The sequence below is a fragment of the Saccoglossus kowalevskii genome, chromosome 2 (genome assembly GCF_978046115.1).
Source record: "Saccoglossus kowalevskii chromosome 2, keSacKowa6.1, whole genome shotgun sequence".
NCBI lineage: Eukaryota > Metazoa > Hemichordata > Enteropneusta > Harrimaniidae > Saccoglossus > Saccoglossus kowalevskii.
The window spans coordinates 12,312,315-12,331,072 of record NC_140642.1 but is presented as its reverse complement, the minus strand read 5'-3'; the positions used below and the strand labels follow the sequence as shown (position 1 = coordinate 12,331,072).

Here is an 18,758-nt window from a genome sequence, read left to right as displayed (position 1 = left end):
TTGCACTGCATTCAGGAACAGTGCACAAACCTTATTAGTTTTTATTTACATAATAATTAACCTGTTTAGTTTTAGGTTGAAATTAGTGCATAATAATTAGCTCATTTGCATTGTAACTATGTTTTCAATGTTTCCTTCAATATCTCAAAAATCATTGCACTGCATCCAGGAACAGCGCACAAACCTTATTAGTTTTTATTTACATAATAATTAACCTGTTTAGTTTTAGGTTGAAATTAGTGCATAATAAATAGCTCATTTGCATAGTAATTATGTTTTCAATGTTTCCTTCAATATCTCAAAAATCATTCAGTTGCACTTCATTTCAGGAACAGTGCTCTGACCTTATAAGTTTTATTTACATAATAATTAACGAATTTTTAGCTTTTCCACTGACAATCTTTAAAAACCAATTATTGCAATTCAGTAAAATTTGGGAAAGACCTGATTAGTTTTGTATTAAATAATGGCTACTAATTATTAAACCTAATCTGTATAATTTTTTGCAAGATATCTTGAGAACCAATCATTGTATTGCATTGCAACTTGAAGCATATAAGTGACCTCTTGGATAACTACAGGAGTTTTATTTTTTGGTTGAATTGTGCATATAAATTGTCTAATTTGCATAAACTACATAATAATTACCTAATTTAAATAAATGAGCCGCACAGATCTTAATTGCACATATCTCAATTACCACTAAAGTCAAGATTTCAATGAAACTTGCTACATAGATACTTCGGGGTAAGGTGATTAATTACGGTTGAGCTATAAATTGCTATAAGCTATAAATTGCTTCATTGAAAAAATACTTTTAAAGAAATCTATAAAGTTAAAGAAAAGTAAAGTCTTATTTTCTTTACAGCAATCAAATATGGATTTTGCTTCCAATCACCAACCCATAATTAAAAATGGCACTTTCATTCAAATCCCCAAAAGTCTGCTGACTTCTTGAATTTGAATTAATTTTAAATATTTCATATTTTTACTTCATGTGCCTCCAATTGTTTCAGCACTGAGGAGTTCTTTCCAAGCTTTATTTGATTGCATTACAATGTATGAACCACAGTTATACCCCTCCCGACCAATGGTCAATTCAAAATGGCTACCAGAGTAGGATTTAATGGTGTACTTGTATAAGGAAATCACAAATTCAACAAATGGAAACAAGTTCGGGTTGCTTTTTGTTATGTATTTGAATAGCACCTTGCATAATTTTTAGTTTAGGTGAACATCCATCCTTAAGGTTGTCCACTCGGTTAAATATGATTTTACATATGATTTTTTTTCTCCCGATGTACCCAAACAAAATTCTGAGTTATGAAACAATATTTTTACCATAGGAACAAATGGTAAACTGCCCAAAATTCACCATTTTTATTGGTGTTTGACAAATTTTTGTGGATTTTGTGAGTCAAGAAAATCTGGTGAATACCGTAAGCATAAATGGTTGACAAATTTACATTAAAGTAAAAAGCTAATCAAAAGTAACAAAATTATTGTTATTTTCCCTTTTTTTTTACATGTGACATTTGATGTTACAAAGATAAAAAAAAAGGAATAAAATAAATATACACGAGTCCCTGTACAAAATTTGTAAGAAAATTGATTACCCTGTGAAAACAGTCATTTGGTCTTTACCATTGTTCCCTATGGCACAGAAATATTGTGCTGAGTGGCATAGGGTGAAAGGGATATATGTTGTCTTACTAATGTTGATGTCTAAATGTATTAACAAACTGACAACATTTTAGTAGAATTTTATTTCTCATTGTGGCCACGGACACTGCTGTTAAAATTACATTTTTCACATATTTCTGACAGATTTTGCTGTTAGTACTGATGTAATAAATTATAGACAAATTGAATATATATTTTTACTGCGATACGCACTAATACATATGCACACATGCATTGGTAGCATTCTGCTTTTAATAAATTATATTTTTTATCTCTACTTTTTTTCAGTTACATCCAGATGCGAAACCGAGCGATCCATCTCAACATCAAAAATTTATTGAACTCACTAATGCCTATTCGGTTCTCAGTAAACCGTTGAGTAGACGAGACTACGATCTTGAACTTCAGGGAGTTAGGGTGTCACCTTACAGAGTTCATGTACATAGGACTTCTACATCACATCCTTTCGGGTAAAGTGAAATACATTACCTTTATAATAGCCTGATCGACATCTCTATTAATTTGAAAAAACTCTTCAGTTTATATGAGTTAACCTTTAAAAGTAGATGCTGGCTTGCAACAACCAGATGATGGCAACCACAGGTTAACATCACTACAACGCTAAAGTCGTCTTTTGTCTCCTTTCACAAAATAAACCATAATTTGTTAGCTCTGCTATCAATTAAGGCATCAGTAATTTTGATGAATATTTTTTTGTCATTTTTGGTAAAAAGTGCTATTTTTGACTTCTTTTTGAAAACAGCTAGCCCAATTACGTTGATATTTTATAAGTGGACATTAGTCAGATTTGTTCTTTATGTGACGATACCTTCAATTTTCTAATTTTAATGAATATTTTTGTCATTTTTGGTAAAAAATTCTATTTGCAACTTGATTGCTTCGATATTTTATATGTAGTCACCTCAGTCAGCTTTGTTCATTTTCTGACGATAAGTATATTTTAGTATAGTATATTTTTGGTAAAAAATGTTATTTGTGTATATCAGCCTACACAAAATTGTTGTTCAAGATCTGTAGCCAATAGTAATTTATGTTCATTTAGTTCAAATTTAACAAAGTATACACAAATAGATAACAAATGCGTAAAATGCATGACATTGTTGTGAATATTTCTTATGTTCAGATTCAATGTTTATGCGTATACTATTCACAACCACTTCTACATGTACATATGTGCAAATTCCATAAGAATGTTTGATGAGAATATATACACGTTGGATAATTTCCATTATGCTATCAGGAACACAGTATTCACAAATTGTCCTCAACATGCCAAAATGAGCCCCTACACAAAACTGAACATTTGATTACGTAAAATTGCAACATTGTTTCTAATGATACTCATTCACACCTTCACACCACAGTACGTGCTAAAAATGGTGTTGTTTAACAATATTAGGTGTCTTCTTTGTGTGTGCACCATCTTTTGTATAGCATGTACAACCAAAATATGCAATTTTAAATAGAATTGGCATGAAATAAGTAAAAATACAGTTAGGCAACCACATGGTCACATGACCCAGTGATTCAGTTAAGAAAACGACAATGAACGTGAAAAATACTGGACATACAAAGAAAAAACAAAAAAACACCAAAGTTGCGTGAAATTTGACGAGCTAGCTTTTTACAATCAAAGTAATCCTTGACAAAAGACAATCGACAAAGTTAGAAACTGAAATGAAAATTTGTTGTTAATGTGGACTAATGCACAGTGTTTGTTCCTTGCTGTAAAGTTCTTTAATATAATGCCAATATTGAACTCTGAACAACCAGTCTGCTTAGTAGACAGCATACAATGGATTCTGTTTTTTGTTTTTTTTTGTTTGAAGCATTATGCCTGCATACATAAAACTAATATTGTGATTGTGATTAGAGCATGGGGACCACATGGTTCTTATAAATAATGTTTGATAACCTTCATAGACAACCTTTATCAGGGACTAAAACAAAACAAAAACAATATAATATAGTAACTCAAATTGAAAGTATAAAATCAAATACAATGAACAGTAGTCAACAAATAATAACCTGTGTATTGACTATGGTCTGAAATGTTTAGTAGTATGAGAGAAAGATTGCACAAGTAGGCGATAGTGAATAAATAAAATGCCAGGAAACATATCTTAAAGCGATCAGTGGTGTCTGAGAAAGGCAATAAAAAAATAAGATAATATGCATAGCACTTTGCATGAGTTATACATGTATCACACTGGATTGATTTTAGTGAACAAATTAGTACCCCCTAAGTATACATTGATTTTGAGCTATACCAGACCCCTTATGTGGAAGACATTTACCTTTTTTTTTTCTTTTTCTAATGAACATATACATGTAGTTATAATAAATATATCTTCTTTTCATTTGTTTATTAATTTATTTTACAAATACTGAATATTTTAAGATGAAGAGTTTGATGGTTTTCTTAGTTGAAGTGTTGACTTACACATGTTTTTATACTATATATGTGTTTGTACCGTATGTTCTATTCTTTAGATTTCTACCTGATTCCTCTTGTCTCTATTAGTAATCTACTATTCTCATTTGTTATCCAAGTGACCCAATGATAAACTTGCGTGAAGAACAAGAAAAACACTACTTGTGCATTTTATTTTAATATGGGGCAAAATATACAGTATATTGTAAATTGTAATTTTTGTTTGTCTCATTTCAGCTCCACCGGCGAATACGCCAGCCATGATTACTATGGCTTCTCAAATGATCCCAATGTGGGGGTACATTATTATGGGATTAAAGGAATTAGAAAAGTGTCAAATATGACAATAATGATTGGTTGTGTTATCCTCTTAGTCGTCAGCGCTTTGGGACATTTCATACTGCTCCAGTGAGTATATTCAACATCATTGATTTCAAACATGTGCTTGTGTTTGTATTTATAGAACATGACGTTTCTCATGATAGTGGGACTTCCTCCCACTTATTTATTGCGTATGTTGCATTCCCTTGTATCTTTATCTCTACTCAGACCTTTGATGATTCAGCATCTGATCTTTGTTCCTGCCATTAGCTTCCCCAATTACCAGACCCATACAGGAGGTGTGGGAGTTTGGGTGACATGACCTCTATGCAATCCAATTCAATAGATCAAATTCCCAAAATGTTTGTGTAGATGAATATCTTATATCTATTTGTGCATATTAAATAGTTAATTCGATTAGTAATTAACTTTTCAGTCTATTTATTGCATATCATTATAGTAGTACTTTGCTCAAATGGTTTTGAACTTTACACATGCATACTCTATTGCGCAGTTGAATATCTGACACATTCAACTTGTTTTAATTTGTATATCCTAACAACAGTTTGGATTGAAATGGATTGATTCACATTAAATAATATTGAATTCACTTCAGACGGGAGCATTAAATATTTTTCTTTTGTATAAAAATTAGTCTATACATGTACCACAGCAAAAACATATTAAATAATACTTTTGAATACATGTATTAAAATTTGATTTGGATACAAAAGATCCTCTGAAATAGAAAACATACTTTTTCCTATTCTATTCATACTTGTGTTTTGCACACTTCACCGGTATGAAAATTTGAAAACAAAAATGTGTGAGGCACAAGTTTCAAACTGACGTGCGCAATAATGCAAAGCATCACATTTATTTTTGTCCATCCAACGAATTCATGTGAACTGCAAAAACTATATACCGGTATGTCACTTGTCCCTTCAGTTATGGTGCTCAGTTCACAGCTCGGCAGTTGGATGAAAGAGACAGAAAAATCAGCAAAATTTACAGTGAAGTCAAACGAAGAGCAAGGTGTGTATATACTTATTAGTACTGATTCAATATCTGGTATCGCTGCATATGAACATAAGCATTGGTTGGCAAATGTGAACTAAGATGTTGTACCCCTCCAGCAATAAAATGCTTTTCTCATTTACTCATTTAAATACAAGTGAGTGATAGCACCGGAGGAGGGGGGTTTGTCTTTCTGAATAAAATATGGTACGCAAACTGAAGTGAAAAAAACATGTAAAAGCGGTGTTATTTAGTTATTTGACGCCTATACGCATGTACTGTGTTTAGGGTCCTATTGGAACTTGAAGCCAAATGTACCTTAGAATATAGTAATAAAGTGTGAAAAAACAAATCTCATGAATTCATGTTACCTCAACTTGGAAACAGTATGATTTTAGTATGTATATAGGGTATCTATTTTGAAAAGGGGTATAATTTCACAAAATAAGTACGTGTTTAAAGGCTTTTTTGAAAAACTATACTTCAGCATGGGTACCAGGCCTGGGACCTCCCCTAGCGATGATGCTTTTCTCATGAAAATATAGGTGAAAGGACGACTGCATGTTCATATTATCATAACACATTTTTTTTACCTGGGATCACTCATTGCTGTCCTTTTTCTCTGTTTTATAAAACATTTCCTGTGTCGTTAGTGTCAATTTGTAATGGCCATTGCCGAAATGTTGACACTGAAAGCATAGCATATATATATGGTATATACAATTGTTGTACATTAAATCACTTGCAAGTGAAAAAAGATGGCCGTTTGGTTGCAACTAGTTCTCCAGAGGGTGCCATCTATTGAAATCAAATTTTGTCACGCAAACTTCAATGATTGCGATACAAGATGACAACTTACTGGGCCCCCAGGGCTGGACAAAATGTCAATTACGTTGCCATCTTGTGAGGCTGAGCTGGTGATTATTTGTGTATGGGGTGTCATAATTTTCTATGGCCCTCACCATGTGAGCGATTTCGTATTTTATGTGATACTAGCCTTGTGTAGGGTCACTTTGTCCATGTTATTGTGTCTAAAATGTTATTTCAGTAAGATTTAGTCATATTTATGTGGTTATATCTAAACAAAAAATGGTCACAGCTATTGTCGCTTTAACAGATATTATTCTTGAGATAATTACTTTATTGTAAATGAATAATGATTATCGATTGTACACACCAAAAACATTTGTCACTTTGAACAACATTCATCCATTTATGTCACAAATATTATTCGTCACTAGATACGCCAATTTATAGCAACTGTGTATTGCATCGGTTCAGTCCATTTATTTGTTTGTGATGGTAAATTCAAACATTGAGCAAAACATGTACTATTGCTTGATGTCTCAACACAAAATAAATATTTATAAGTTCTTCAATTCCCACACTAACAAAGTACGGTGAACTAGGCTACGTGGGCAATGATCCGTCACAATGACGTGTAACTAGGTTATCTCAAAGTGATGTGCATTCATTTGTTTTTAACAACGTTTAAGTGACATGTGTAGTCATTGCAGAATTTATGGAAATCAATTAATACACAGTATTTTTTTTTCTTCATTGTTTTTATTAGCTCCGCTGTCGACTTTGTCGAGCGGAGCTTATCATATAAGTGATTGTCCGTCGTCGTCGTCCGTTGTCTGTGTCAATGTTTTACTTTTTCGACTTCTTCTTGAAAACTACAAGCCTGAATGCTTTGATACTTGGTGTATATGTACCTTGGGTAGATCTCTCTCAGATTTGTTCATTTCATGATGATATCTTCAATTCTCTAATTTTGGTGAATATTTTTGTCATTTTTGGTAAAAAGTGATATTTTCGACTTCTTTTTGAAAACCGCAAGTCCAATTGCTTTGATATTACATATATAGGTACTACATGTGGATCTCTCTCAGATTTGTATATTTTGTAATGATATCTTTAATTCTCTAATTTTGGTGAATATTTTTGTAATTTTTGGTAAAAAGTTATATTTTCGACTTCTTGTTGAAAACTGCAAGTCCAATTGCTTTGATATTACATATATAGGTACTACATGTGGACCTCTCTCAGATTTGTCCATTTCATGATGATATCTTCAATTCTCTAATTTTGGTGAACATTTTTTTTGTAATTTTTGGTAAAAAGTGATATTTTCAACTTCTTGTTAAAAACCGCAAGTCCAATTGCTTTGATATTACATATATAGGTACTAAATGTGGATCTCTCTCAGATTTGTATATTTTGTAATGATATCTTTAATTCTCTAATTTTGGTGAATATTTTTGTAATTTTTGGTAAAAAGTGATATTTTCGACTTCTTGTTGAATAACTGCAAGTCCAATTGCTTTTATATTACATATATAGGTACTACGTGTGGACCTCTCTCAGATTTGTTCATTTCATGATGATATCTTTAATTCTCTAATTTTGGTGAACATTTTTGTAATTTTTGGTAAAAAGTGATTTTTTCCACATCTTGTTGAAAACCACAAGTCTGATTGTTTTGATACTATACATATTGTTCATTTTTTAATGATACTTTCTGTTCTTTAATTGAAATGTGCATTGCTAACAGCGGAGCTATCTCAGCCGAGAGGCTGCTTGTATTTAATTATTATAAATAATTACTCTCCATAATTAAGAGTAAACCGTCATGGTGTCTCAAATAGTAAACTATGCATATGGTTCACCGTCTACCATGATGAGAAACCATTGCAATCAATTATCATAATTAATTAGTAGTCTTAATTAAGGAAACAAAATCTGGAAGAAATGTTAAAAACAAGTCATTGTTGATAACATACCAGTAGTCCTTGTTTGTATTATATACTAAAAATATATTTCCTCGATGTGTGCTGTATGTGTGAATTTTAAACTTGATTGTTCCAGGCATGTCGTATATATGGATCCCATACTCCATTCTTTAAAACAAAATGGCTGACATTTGGCCATTTTAAACTTGATTCAAAATTAAAAAAATAACATGCATCAAGGCCCTATTGATAAAAAATGGTGAAAGCTGCTAGAACAGATGATGGCTATGTCTCTTCTTCAGTATGGTATTCAAATAAAGTGAAATAACAACAATTATAAATAATTAATGACCAATTTCCACACTAATGTAGGCAATGAGCTGTCACTATGGCATGTAACACATTTACATCTGTCTTCATTATTATTTAAAAATCAATATACATTGAATTGGATCTATTAAAAAGACAGTTCCCTCTTGGAGATTGAGTGGATGTTACTGAGATATGATGTATTGCTTCCTGAGATGAAAGTTTTGTTGGACAAGTTTCAATAAAAAATAATCTCAAAGAAGATAAAACAAAAAATGAATAGAACAGTTTCTTTGACTCATAACCCACTGTTATGTTCTATAATACTGTACATTGTCTAGTCTCTTCCTTATTTTGTTTGCATGGGATGAAATTGATGTAAGCGGAACTGGGCAATGTTTATTTTGTGTTCTGGTCAGTGGATGTCAGAATAAACAAAAGAACAAAGTGTTGAAAAGTGTATGTTATGATTGTGTGATACAAGTTCCTGACCTCATTGTGAGAAATGAACAAACCATTTTCCTCGTGCGATTCGACAAATGAGGCTGTCGCAGGTCATATTCTACATTCTCATAGTGACATATATTGAGAAGTGATCATTTACCAGAATAATGAATGTTTAATGATGCGCCACAAGAGTAAAGTAATGTTTACATAAAAGGGTTTTATTGTTACGCCATATAAAGTAACAAACTAACATCCCAGTAATTTGAAAGTCTTTTTATTTTATTTTCTTCATACAAATGATTATTTATTGTGTTACACAGAAACTACAGCTAATTTGCACTGTAGCGTTAGTTTCAAATATAGCGTAGCTGAGCATAATGTCATGTGATTAATTATTCATGAGGAAGTTGGATTCAGACAAACAAGAGCAAAAATTGTGGCAGACATGTTTATAACTGTTGTGGTGTTGAAATAATTTCTTACTTACTGGCTTTGTTCAGACAATCTTTAGGATTGCAAACAAATCACTGAAAACACAGTAAAGTAACGCAACGCAGTCCGGGTTTAAAACATTTTTAGCATTTTCTCACTCTGTCTTCATTTGATCTCTTTCATGTGCTGGACAGCGTTTTATATTACGTCAGTTCTATTTAGTACGCTCCTGAAATCGCAACAATCACTATGTGAACATATTATGACAATGCGGTGTACATATAACTCACTAATGCGGATTTATTACTTATCAACAGAGTGGGATATTAAATACGGTAATTATTGTAGGCATTATCGTTTTACGATGACATTTCTGTCTCTAAGTGGGCCTGTTTGTTAAATGCCATTACCAATAATTCATACATGCTACTGGATAAAAAAAATTTAACGAAACAGACATATATTATATATACTGTATTAGACGATAATTATCTTGTGATTGTTATTGTATATCGTGCCACTTCTAAGATTTTAACACGGCCGGCAACATGCATACTCTTTAGAATACTGCATGAATCTTTACATTTTACTATTTATCTTTGTAACTGTGTACCTATATAGAAGTCTCTTTCTGTATTTTCTACTTAACTGTTATACAATTATATAATAATATTTAATATTCAACGAAGTCCAAATGAACATCATTTATAAAAGATTACCGTACTGGTAGTTTGTAGCTTTTACTCTAAACGTTTCTGAGCTCAGGAACTTATCAATGTTTTTGGCGGAGACATCAGAAATATACAAAGATATAGCGAAAAACGTAGGTAGACAACCTTGCTCACTCGTGATAACACGCCAGTAATGACAGGCCAGTGACTTTTTAAAACAATTATCGTTCGGATCTCATAAGGTGCAGAAAATCAACTATTATTTACGCAGTTTCATGAATTACGGTAATGAAATACTCTGTAATAGTTATAATTTAGAATTACTATGACAACACTTACAGGATGCATGTAAAATGCAACCAAGTCTGCCAGCACTGTGATGTGGGAACGAGAGTGGCCATTTTACCGCAAGTGATAACAAAGCTATTTAAATTGTTATTGATAGCTTCCACTATTATTACGTACTCATCCCTACATGTGGTGTATGTAATATTTTCATTTGTCCCCGCCTAAATTTGTTTACATTTGGTTGCTAAGCAACACCTTCTTTAAAGCTTATGTAAGGTGTAATGTTCATTTTCCCACTGCCATCAGTGAATTAATGTTATTTGATTATGATACGCAGTACATCATTAAAGACAGCAGCTCGTCTGTAACCAATTTGTTATATCATTATACATTATATGTATCTACATGTAGGTATTCTTTATATATGTGTGTGCCCGGAGTGATTTAATCACTACTAATTTATAATTTAGACTCCACTGGAATGATGAATCCATGGATGGCGTCATTTGTAGCCTAGATATATCTCACTAGATATTTCTTAGACCTGCTTTGAATTCTTTTAAATGATGGCTGACAGGAAGTTGTATTCTAAAATGACTGACAAGTTGTATGCCAAAATGGATGACAGGAAGTTGTATGCCGAAATGGCTGACATACATATGTATGCCAAAGTAGATGATTGACAGTTTTATTCCAAATATCTGACAGGAAGTTGTATTCCAAAATGGCTGACAGATGGTTATATTCCAAAATGAATGACAGGAAGTTGTATGCCAAAATGGCTGACAGACATATGTAAGCCAAAGTAGATGATTGACAGTTTTATTCCAAAATGGCTGACAGACGGTTGTATTCCAAAATGGCTGATAGGAAGTTGTATTCCAAAATGGCTGAAAGACAGTTGTATGCTAAAATGGCTGACAGTTGTATTCCAAAATGGCTGACGGAACGTTGTATTCCAAAATGGCTGACAGACAGTTGTATGCCAAAATGGTTGACAGGAAGTTGTATTCTAAAATGGCCGACAGGAAGTTTATTTCAAAATGGTTGACATGAAGTTGTATGCCAAAATGGCTGACAGGAATTTGTATGCCAAAACGGCTGACAAGCAGTTGTATGCCAAAGTACCTGATTGACAGTTGTATTCCAAAATGGCTGACAGGCAGTTGTATGCCAAAATGGCTGACACGCAGTTGTATGCCAAAATGGCTGACAGGCAGTTGTTTGCCAAAATGGCTGACTGACAGTTGTATGCCAAAATGGCTGACTGACAGTTGTATGCCAAAATGGCTGACTGACAGTTGTATGCCAAAATGGCTGACACGCAGTTGTATGCCAAAATGGCTGACTGACAGTTGTATGCCAAAATGGCTGACTGACAGTTGTATGCCAAAATGGCAGACTGACAGTTGTATGCCAAAATGGCTGACTGACAGTTGTATGCCAAAATGGCTGACTGACAGTTGTATGCCAAAATGGCTGACTGACAGTTGTATGCCAAAATGGCTGACTGACAGTTGTATGCCAAAATGGCAGACTGACAGTTGTATACCAAAATGGCAGACTGACAGTTGTATGCCAAAATGGCAGACTGACAGTTGTATACCAAAATGGCTGACTGACAGTTGTATGCCAAAATGGCAGACTGACAGTTGTATGCCAAAATGGCTGACTGACAGTTGTATGCCAAAATGGCTGACTGACAGTTGTATGCCAAAATGGCTGACTGACAGTTGTATGCTGAAATGGCTGACTGGCAGTTGTATGCCAAAATGGCTGACTGACAGTTGTATGCCAAAATGGCTGACTGACAGTTGTATGCCAAAATGGCTGACTGACAGTTGTATGCCAAAATGGCTGACTGACAGTTGTATGCCAAAATGGCTGACTGACAGTTGTATGCCAAAATGGCTGACTGACAGTTGTATGCCAAAATGGCTGACTGACAGTTGTATGCCAAAATGGCTGACACGCAGTTGTATGCCAAAATGGCTGACAGGCAGTTGTTTGCCAAAATGGCCGACTGACAGTTGTATGCCAAAATGGCTGACTGACAGTTGTATGCCAAAATGGCTGACTGACAGTTGTATGCCAAAATGGCTGACTGACAGTTGTATGCCAAAATGGCTGACTGACAGTTGTATGCCAAAATGGCTGACTGACAGTTGTATGCCAAAATGGCAGACTGACAGTTGTATGCCAAAATGGCAGACTGACAGTTGTATGCCAAAATGGCTGACTGACAGTTGTATGCCAAAATGGCTGACTGACAGTTGTATGCCAAAATGGCTGACTGACAGTTGTATGCTGAAATGGCTGACTGGCAGTTGTATGCCAAAATGGCTGACTGACAGTTGTATGCTGAAATGGCTGACTGGCAGTTGTATGCCAAAATGGCTGACTGACAGTTGTATGCCAAAATGGCTGACTGACAGTTGTATGCCAAAATGGCTGACTGACAGTTGTATGCCAAAATGGCTGACTGACAGTTGTATGCCAAAATGGCTGACTGACAGTTGTATGCCAAAATGGCTGACTGACAGTTGTATGCCAAAATGGCTGACTGACAGTTGTATGCCAAAATGGCTGACTGACAGTTGTATGCCAAAATGGCTGAATGACAGTTGTATGCCAAAATGGCTGAATGACAGTTGTATGCCGAAATGGCTGAATGACAGTTGTATGACGAAATGGCTGACTGACAGTTGTATGCCAAAATGGCTGACTGACAGTTGTATGCCAAAATGGCTGACTGACAGTTGTATGCCAAAATGGCTGAATGACAGTTGTATGCCAAAATGGCTGACTGACAGTTGTATGCCAAAATGGCTGAATGACAGTTGTATGCCAAAATGGCTGACTGACAGTTGTATGCCAAAATGGCTGAATGACAGTTGTATGCCAAAATGGCTGACTGGCAGTTGTATGCCAAAATGGCTGACTGGCAGTTGTATGCCAAAATGGCTGAATGACAGTTGTATGCCAAAATGGCTGACTGACAGTTGTATGCCAAAATGGCTGACTGACAGTTGTATGCCAAAATGGCTGACTGACAGTTGTATGCCAAAATGGCTGAAGGACAGTTGTATGCCAAAATGGCTGACTGACAGTTGTATGCTGAAATGGCTGACTGACAGTTGTATGCCAAAATGGCTGACTGACAGTTGTATGCCAAAATGGCTGACTGACAGTTGTATGCCAAAATAGATGATTGACAGTTTTATTCCAAAATGGCTGACAGGAAGTTGTATTCCAAAATGGCTGACAGGAAGTTGTATTCCAAAATGGCTGACAGACGGTTGTATTCTAAAATGGCTGACAGGAAGTTGTATTCCAAAATGGCTGACAGACGGTTGTATTCTAAAATAGCTGACAGGCAGTTGTATGCCAAAATGGCTGACAGGCAGTTGTATGCCAAAATGGCTGACTGACAGTTGTATGCCAAAATGGCTAACTGACAGTTGTATGCCGAAATGGCTGACTGGCAGTTGTATGCCGAAATGGCTGACTGACAGTTGTATGCCAAAATGGCTGACTGACAGTTGTATGCCAAAATAGATGATTGACAGTTTTATTCCAAAATGGCTGACAGACGGTTGTATTCTAAAATGGCTGACAGGAAGTTGTATTCCAAAATGGCTGACTGACAGTTTTATTCTCAGAAAAAAAGTACATTGTGCTCTTTTTGTCAGAATAAAGATTTCTAAAGTCAAATTGAAGTGTCAAACAAGAAAACTTGTAGAGTTGTATGCCGATTATGTAAACCAACTGCAGACATTTGATAGCCTCTTGAATGACTTTTCTGATATTCTCCAAATCTTTGTCATTTGATATCATACTTCTTGCAAGTATAGTTGTTTATTTTTGAGTCATCATGCTGTTAGAAGGTAAATTTCATTATTTGACATGCACAAAACATCTATTTGGTGAGATGAAAAAAAATGAATCTGAAAAACCATCAATATTTTGAAACTCATAAGGCCCAGAAACAAAACAAAAAAACAAATCCCAAAGTGTTTTCCAAAATCACTGCACACTTTTGCTTCTATTTGCGAGAAAACTTAATGTTTCTGAATATTTTTAAATTCTGACAAAATCCTAAAATCATAACTAATGCACACAATTACTAGTAACATGAGTATTTTTTTTTTAAAGACTATTCTACAGTGAAGTTAAAAAATGGCAAACATACATCATTATTTATAATTAAGAATGTTCAATCTGTGGCTTGGCACAAACTGTTATGCAAAGCCTGCACCCGACTCTGTACACTGCAACTACCGGTATAACAATGTTGTTCAGTGGCCACTAGGGGGCGTGCTTGTGGAAATCTAATCTGTGATAGTAATTAGTTTATCATTTAATAATGTACTGTAGTAGTTAGATTGTTGTCCCTGTTTAATAGGGATCACTTGTATAACTTCAGGCTGTAACCAAGTGTACATGTCTGCAATGCATGGCTGCTGAGTCTTGTGCATCTAAATACCATATTTACTCTATTAGAAGCACATGTCTAATAGAGGCACACATACATTGTACAACATTTATTGCTTGCTTGATCATTGAAATGCGACATCTTCTTAGACGTTATGGTTTTCAATAGCTTGAACTTGTGAACTGGATATGATAAATTTCACTTATACCCATGTGTAAAAAAGTGAAAACTGTGATCAATACCCACCTTGCTGATTTGTATGCAATGTGCAAGTTTTTGTCGTCCATGGTTCATTAGCAATCAATGTAACGTCACTAATGTCAATTATCTTCTAAACTGCTCATTTTAATACAACTTTGCCTACAGACAATATTCAAATATTTTATGTATGTTTGTATAGTGTCCTAAAAGCAATTAAAATTAAATTTGTCAAATGCATTGCCTATTTATTTTTGTAATTTTTGCTCATTCACATGCATTCAAAACACTTTGCATTAGGGAGTATTTAAGTGCATTTAAAAAAATTGACTCATTAATAAAGTCTGTTGTAAAAAGTCTTTGTTGGAAGTGTATAAATCGTTATTGTGTCAGTTTCAAATTGCTCGCTGTGACTGAAAACTGAGCCACTTAGGTCAGTTTCAGACTGCTCGTTGCGACTGCAAACTAGGCCCCTTAGGTCAATTTCAAACTGCTCACTGTGACTGCAAACTAGGCCACTTAGGTCAGTGTCAAACTGCTCATTACGATTGCAAACTAGGCCCCTTAGGTCAGTTTTAGACTTCTCGCTGTGACTGCAAACTAGGCCTCTTAGGTCAGTGTCAAACTGCTCATTGCGATTGCAAACTAGGCCACTTAGGTCAGTTTTCGACTGCTCGCTGTGACTGCAAACTAGGCTCCTTAGGTCAATTTCAGACTGCTCACTGTAACTGAAAACTAGGCCCTTTAGGCCAGTTTCAGACTGTTCACTGTGACTGAAAAATAGGCTCCTTAGGTCTTTTTCAGACTGCTTGCTGCGACTGCAAACTAAGCCCCATAGGGTAAGTTTTAGACTGCTTGACTGTTTCTTTATCCAATTCAAGATTGTCGAATGGTGGCCATTTTAGTGCTAAAAATCAAGCATTTCTGCCATTTTGGAACTGGATCTCAGTCGTGCATAGATGTATTTACTTCAAATTTAATTGGTACTTGATGCACACAAATTGTTTCCCAGATTGGATTCAAAATGGCCAACTGGTGACCATTTTGTTTGACAAATGCAGTTCCAGGGTCATATCTGACATGCCCTGACAGATCACATACATAACACATCATTTCATACATAAGCACATGCATTTGTTTCATCTCATTCAGCAAAAATATACTGGCTCAAGTTTGTAGCTTGTCTGATGTAGGAGTAATAATACAATGTGGATAGTAAAGACATGCATGTCTTGTATCTTACAACTGTGGCACCACTCTACTGACGTAACCTAGCATTTTACTAACCACACCAACATCAATTGACACATTTAAATAGGTCATTGCTTTCTTCTGCAAATTAATCAACCTTTTTTTCTTTGGAATGTCTGGTATTTAGCTCATAAGAGATCACTTTGAAAAATTACCAACAGAGACTGTGTAATTTTAAATGACTTGAATTTTTAATTGAATTTGGATACTGTATTTGTTCTATTAGAAAAACATCTCCCATAGAAGTGCTTATAAACCAAAAAATGTTATATACTGGATCATTAAAATGTTACTTATTTTGACTCTACGCGCTTCAGTTCTTTACTGACATACATGTACTTTCTAGCACACGTCAGTTTTTTCCATTCATTTCTTTGATTATGCTTTCAATAACAGGGAAAATGGACCCAAGAAGCAGATGGAACTGTTAAGACAAAACTATGAAGAATTTCATAGAAAGAAGAATAAGAAAATACAAGAGGGTTCTAGTGACCCATAAATTATCTATATGTGATGTCTCTAATGCATCAGTGAACTTTGTGTAATGTTGACTCTGATATCTTAATATACCACAGTGACCCTCAAGTTGTGTACTCAATGATTCATCTCAGTTTATGTTATTCCATGAGATGAACAAAATTCTGCCAGACTGACAATTTGCCTTTATGCTAATGTCCGGATTTTTTAATTTATTGCTGTAGCATTGCATATTTTATGGTGAAGTTTTTGATTTTTAAATGGTTGGGTATTTGGAATTTATATAAAGAAGATATTGCTATCAATCAGTGCAAATTCTATTCCAAAATGTATCAATAATGCAGTATTCAGAGATATTGGACAATGGCAATGCATGATTAGTTATTCAGCAAACCCCCGTGCATAGTAATGAGCTTAATTTGCATATTCAGAGATATTGGACAAGTGCAATGCATGATTAGTTATTCAGCAAATCCATGCATAGTAATGAGCTTAATTTGCATATTCAGAGATATTGGACAAGTGCAATTCATGATTAGTTATTCAGCAAATCCATGCATAGTAATGAGCTTAATTTGCATATTCAGAGATATTGGACAAGTTCCTGTTTTGTTTGATGGTCAGTGATGGTAATTACACTCTCACTGACAGATTCATTCAGACATGTAGTTGGATCTATGAGAGCACAGTAACTATTGGCAACCATGCCAGGCTAGTTCAAAGAAAGCTTAGAAAGAAAATCTGTGTGCTGAGAGTATTTAAGGTAGCCGAAGCATGCTGATTATTGTATTTAACAAGTTTATAATATTAACAGTATTAAAATTATGTGATAGCATAGATCTCTGGTCTGCTGTCTGTGTTTGAGTTGAATTTTATGAGAAAATGAGCTAATTCATGCAAATTTGGTAATTAACATGCATAGATTCTAATTTCTCAACTAATAACTTCTATGGATTAGCCCAGAACACCTACGTTGTTGTATTGAAATCTGATGAATGGTTGTTGAAATATTTGTGATGGTGCATGCTTTATACTATATTTTATGTCAAATATTACCAATGCATATCTATATATAATCATCGTCATGACAACCCAGTCATGCTTCTTGTCTGATGCCTTCACTATAGAGATGACTGTATATCAGTATTTGCAGAAGTGCACGAGATAGTCATGCATATTAATAAGATCATGTGACCAAAAATGGTCATCTGATATATTGGTCACAACACTTGTCTGATCCCTATCAAAAGTACTTGAGGTAATACAGTTGATTACTCATTAATGAAGGGGAGCAAAGGGGGATAGCTGGTACAGATTACAGGAAATAAAAACGGCATTTTACGTTTTTACAGGAAATAAAATGAAAGTTCCATTTACAGTGAAAAATAGGTTTTTACACTTTACAGATAAAGCAAATTTGTAATTACATTTTTATAATATTTTTGATAACTTGAGTTTAAGAATCGAAATTGGAAATTGCGTACGAATTACGACATTTAATTTGTAAAATGCTTTATATGCTTACAAAAAATAATATCTGTACAAATTACGGACGAATAAAATATCTGATTACATTTTACACCTTGCCCATGTCTACGAATTTACGTTTTTTATTTAGTTAAATTACATTACGAAAATAAAAACAATTGTTTACAGCTTACGAAAATACCCTTTGCCGACCCTCATTAAGTTAATCATGCCCTTGTCTGTTCCTACATTATAGAATGAGTTGCCCGAGTTAATCCGCAATAGTTCTATTGCAGATTGGAATTATGCATATTAATAGGGTCGTATGATTATCTGGTCTTGTTAAGTTGTATTTTTCCCTGCTTTCACCCAAAAACTAATCACTATAGTGAATTACCCAGGGGTGTATATCAAGTCTCATTGAAATTAGTGGTATTTAAGACAAAAAGAAATTAATATACCCCGGTATGTAAATTAAACAACTAATTGCACTTTCAACACCAAACTAAGTACACATGCATCTATGTATTTCATTGAAATGTCACGACTAGTTTTTGAGATATCAGTAGAAA

The 18,758-nt window shown here is 34.3% G+C and overlaps 1 protein-coding gene across 1 annotated transcript in view; it reads left to right on the top strand.

Annotated features, from left to right (window-relative positions):
- The window catches only part of LOC100373110 (dnaJ homolog subfamily C member 4-like), a 33,353-nt gene extending 16,526 nt beyond the window's left edge, over window positions 1–16,827 (top strand). Inside the window, exons 4-7 of the mRNA XM_085491467.1 lie at window positions 1,972–2,153; window positions 4,376–4,546; window positions 5,408–5,494; window positions 16,639–16,827. Coding sequence (XP_085347593.1) covers window positions 1,972–2,153; window positions 4,376–4,546; window positions 5,408–5,494; window positions 16,639–16,741 — 543 coding nt within the window. The 3' untranslated portion in view covers window positions 16,742–16,827. The remainder of the gene's footprint in view (window positions 1–1,971; window positions 2,154–4,375; window positions 4,547–5,407; window positions 5,495–16,638) is intronic.
- The last annotated feature ends 1,931 nt before the right edge of the window (window positions 16,828–18,758 follow it).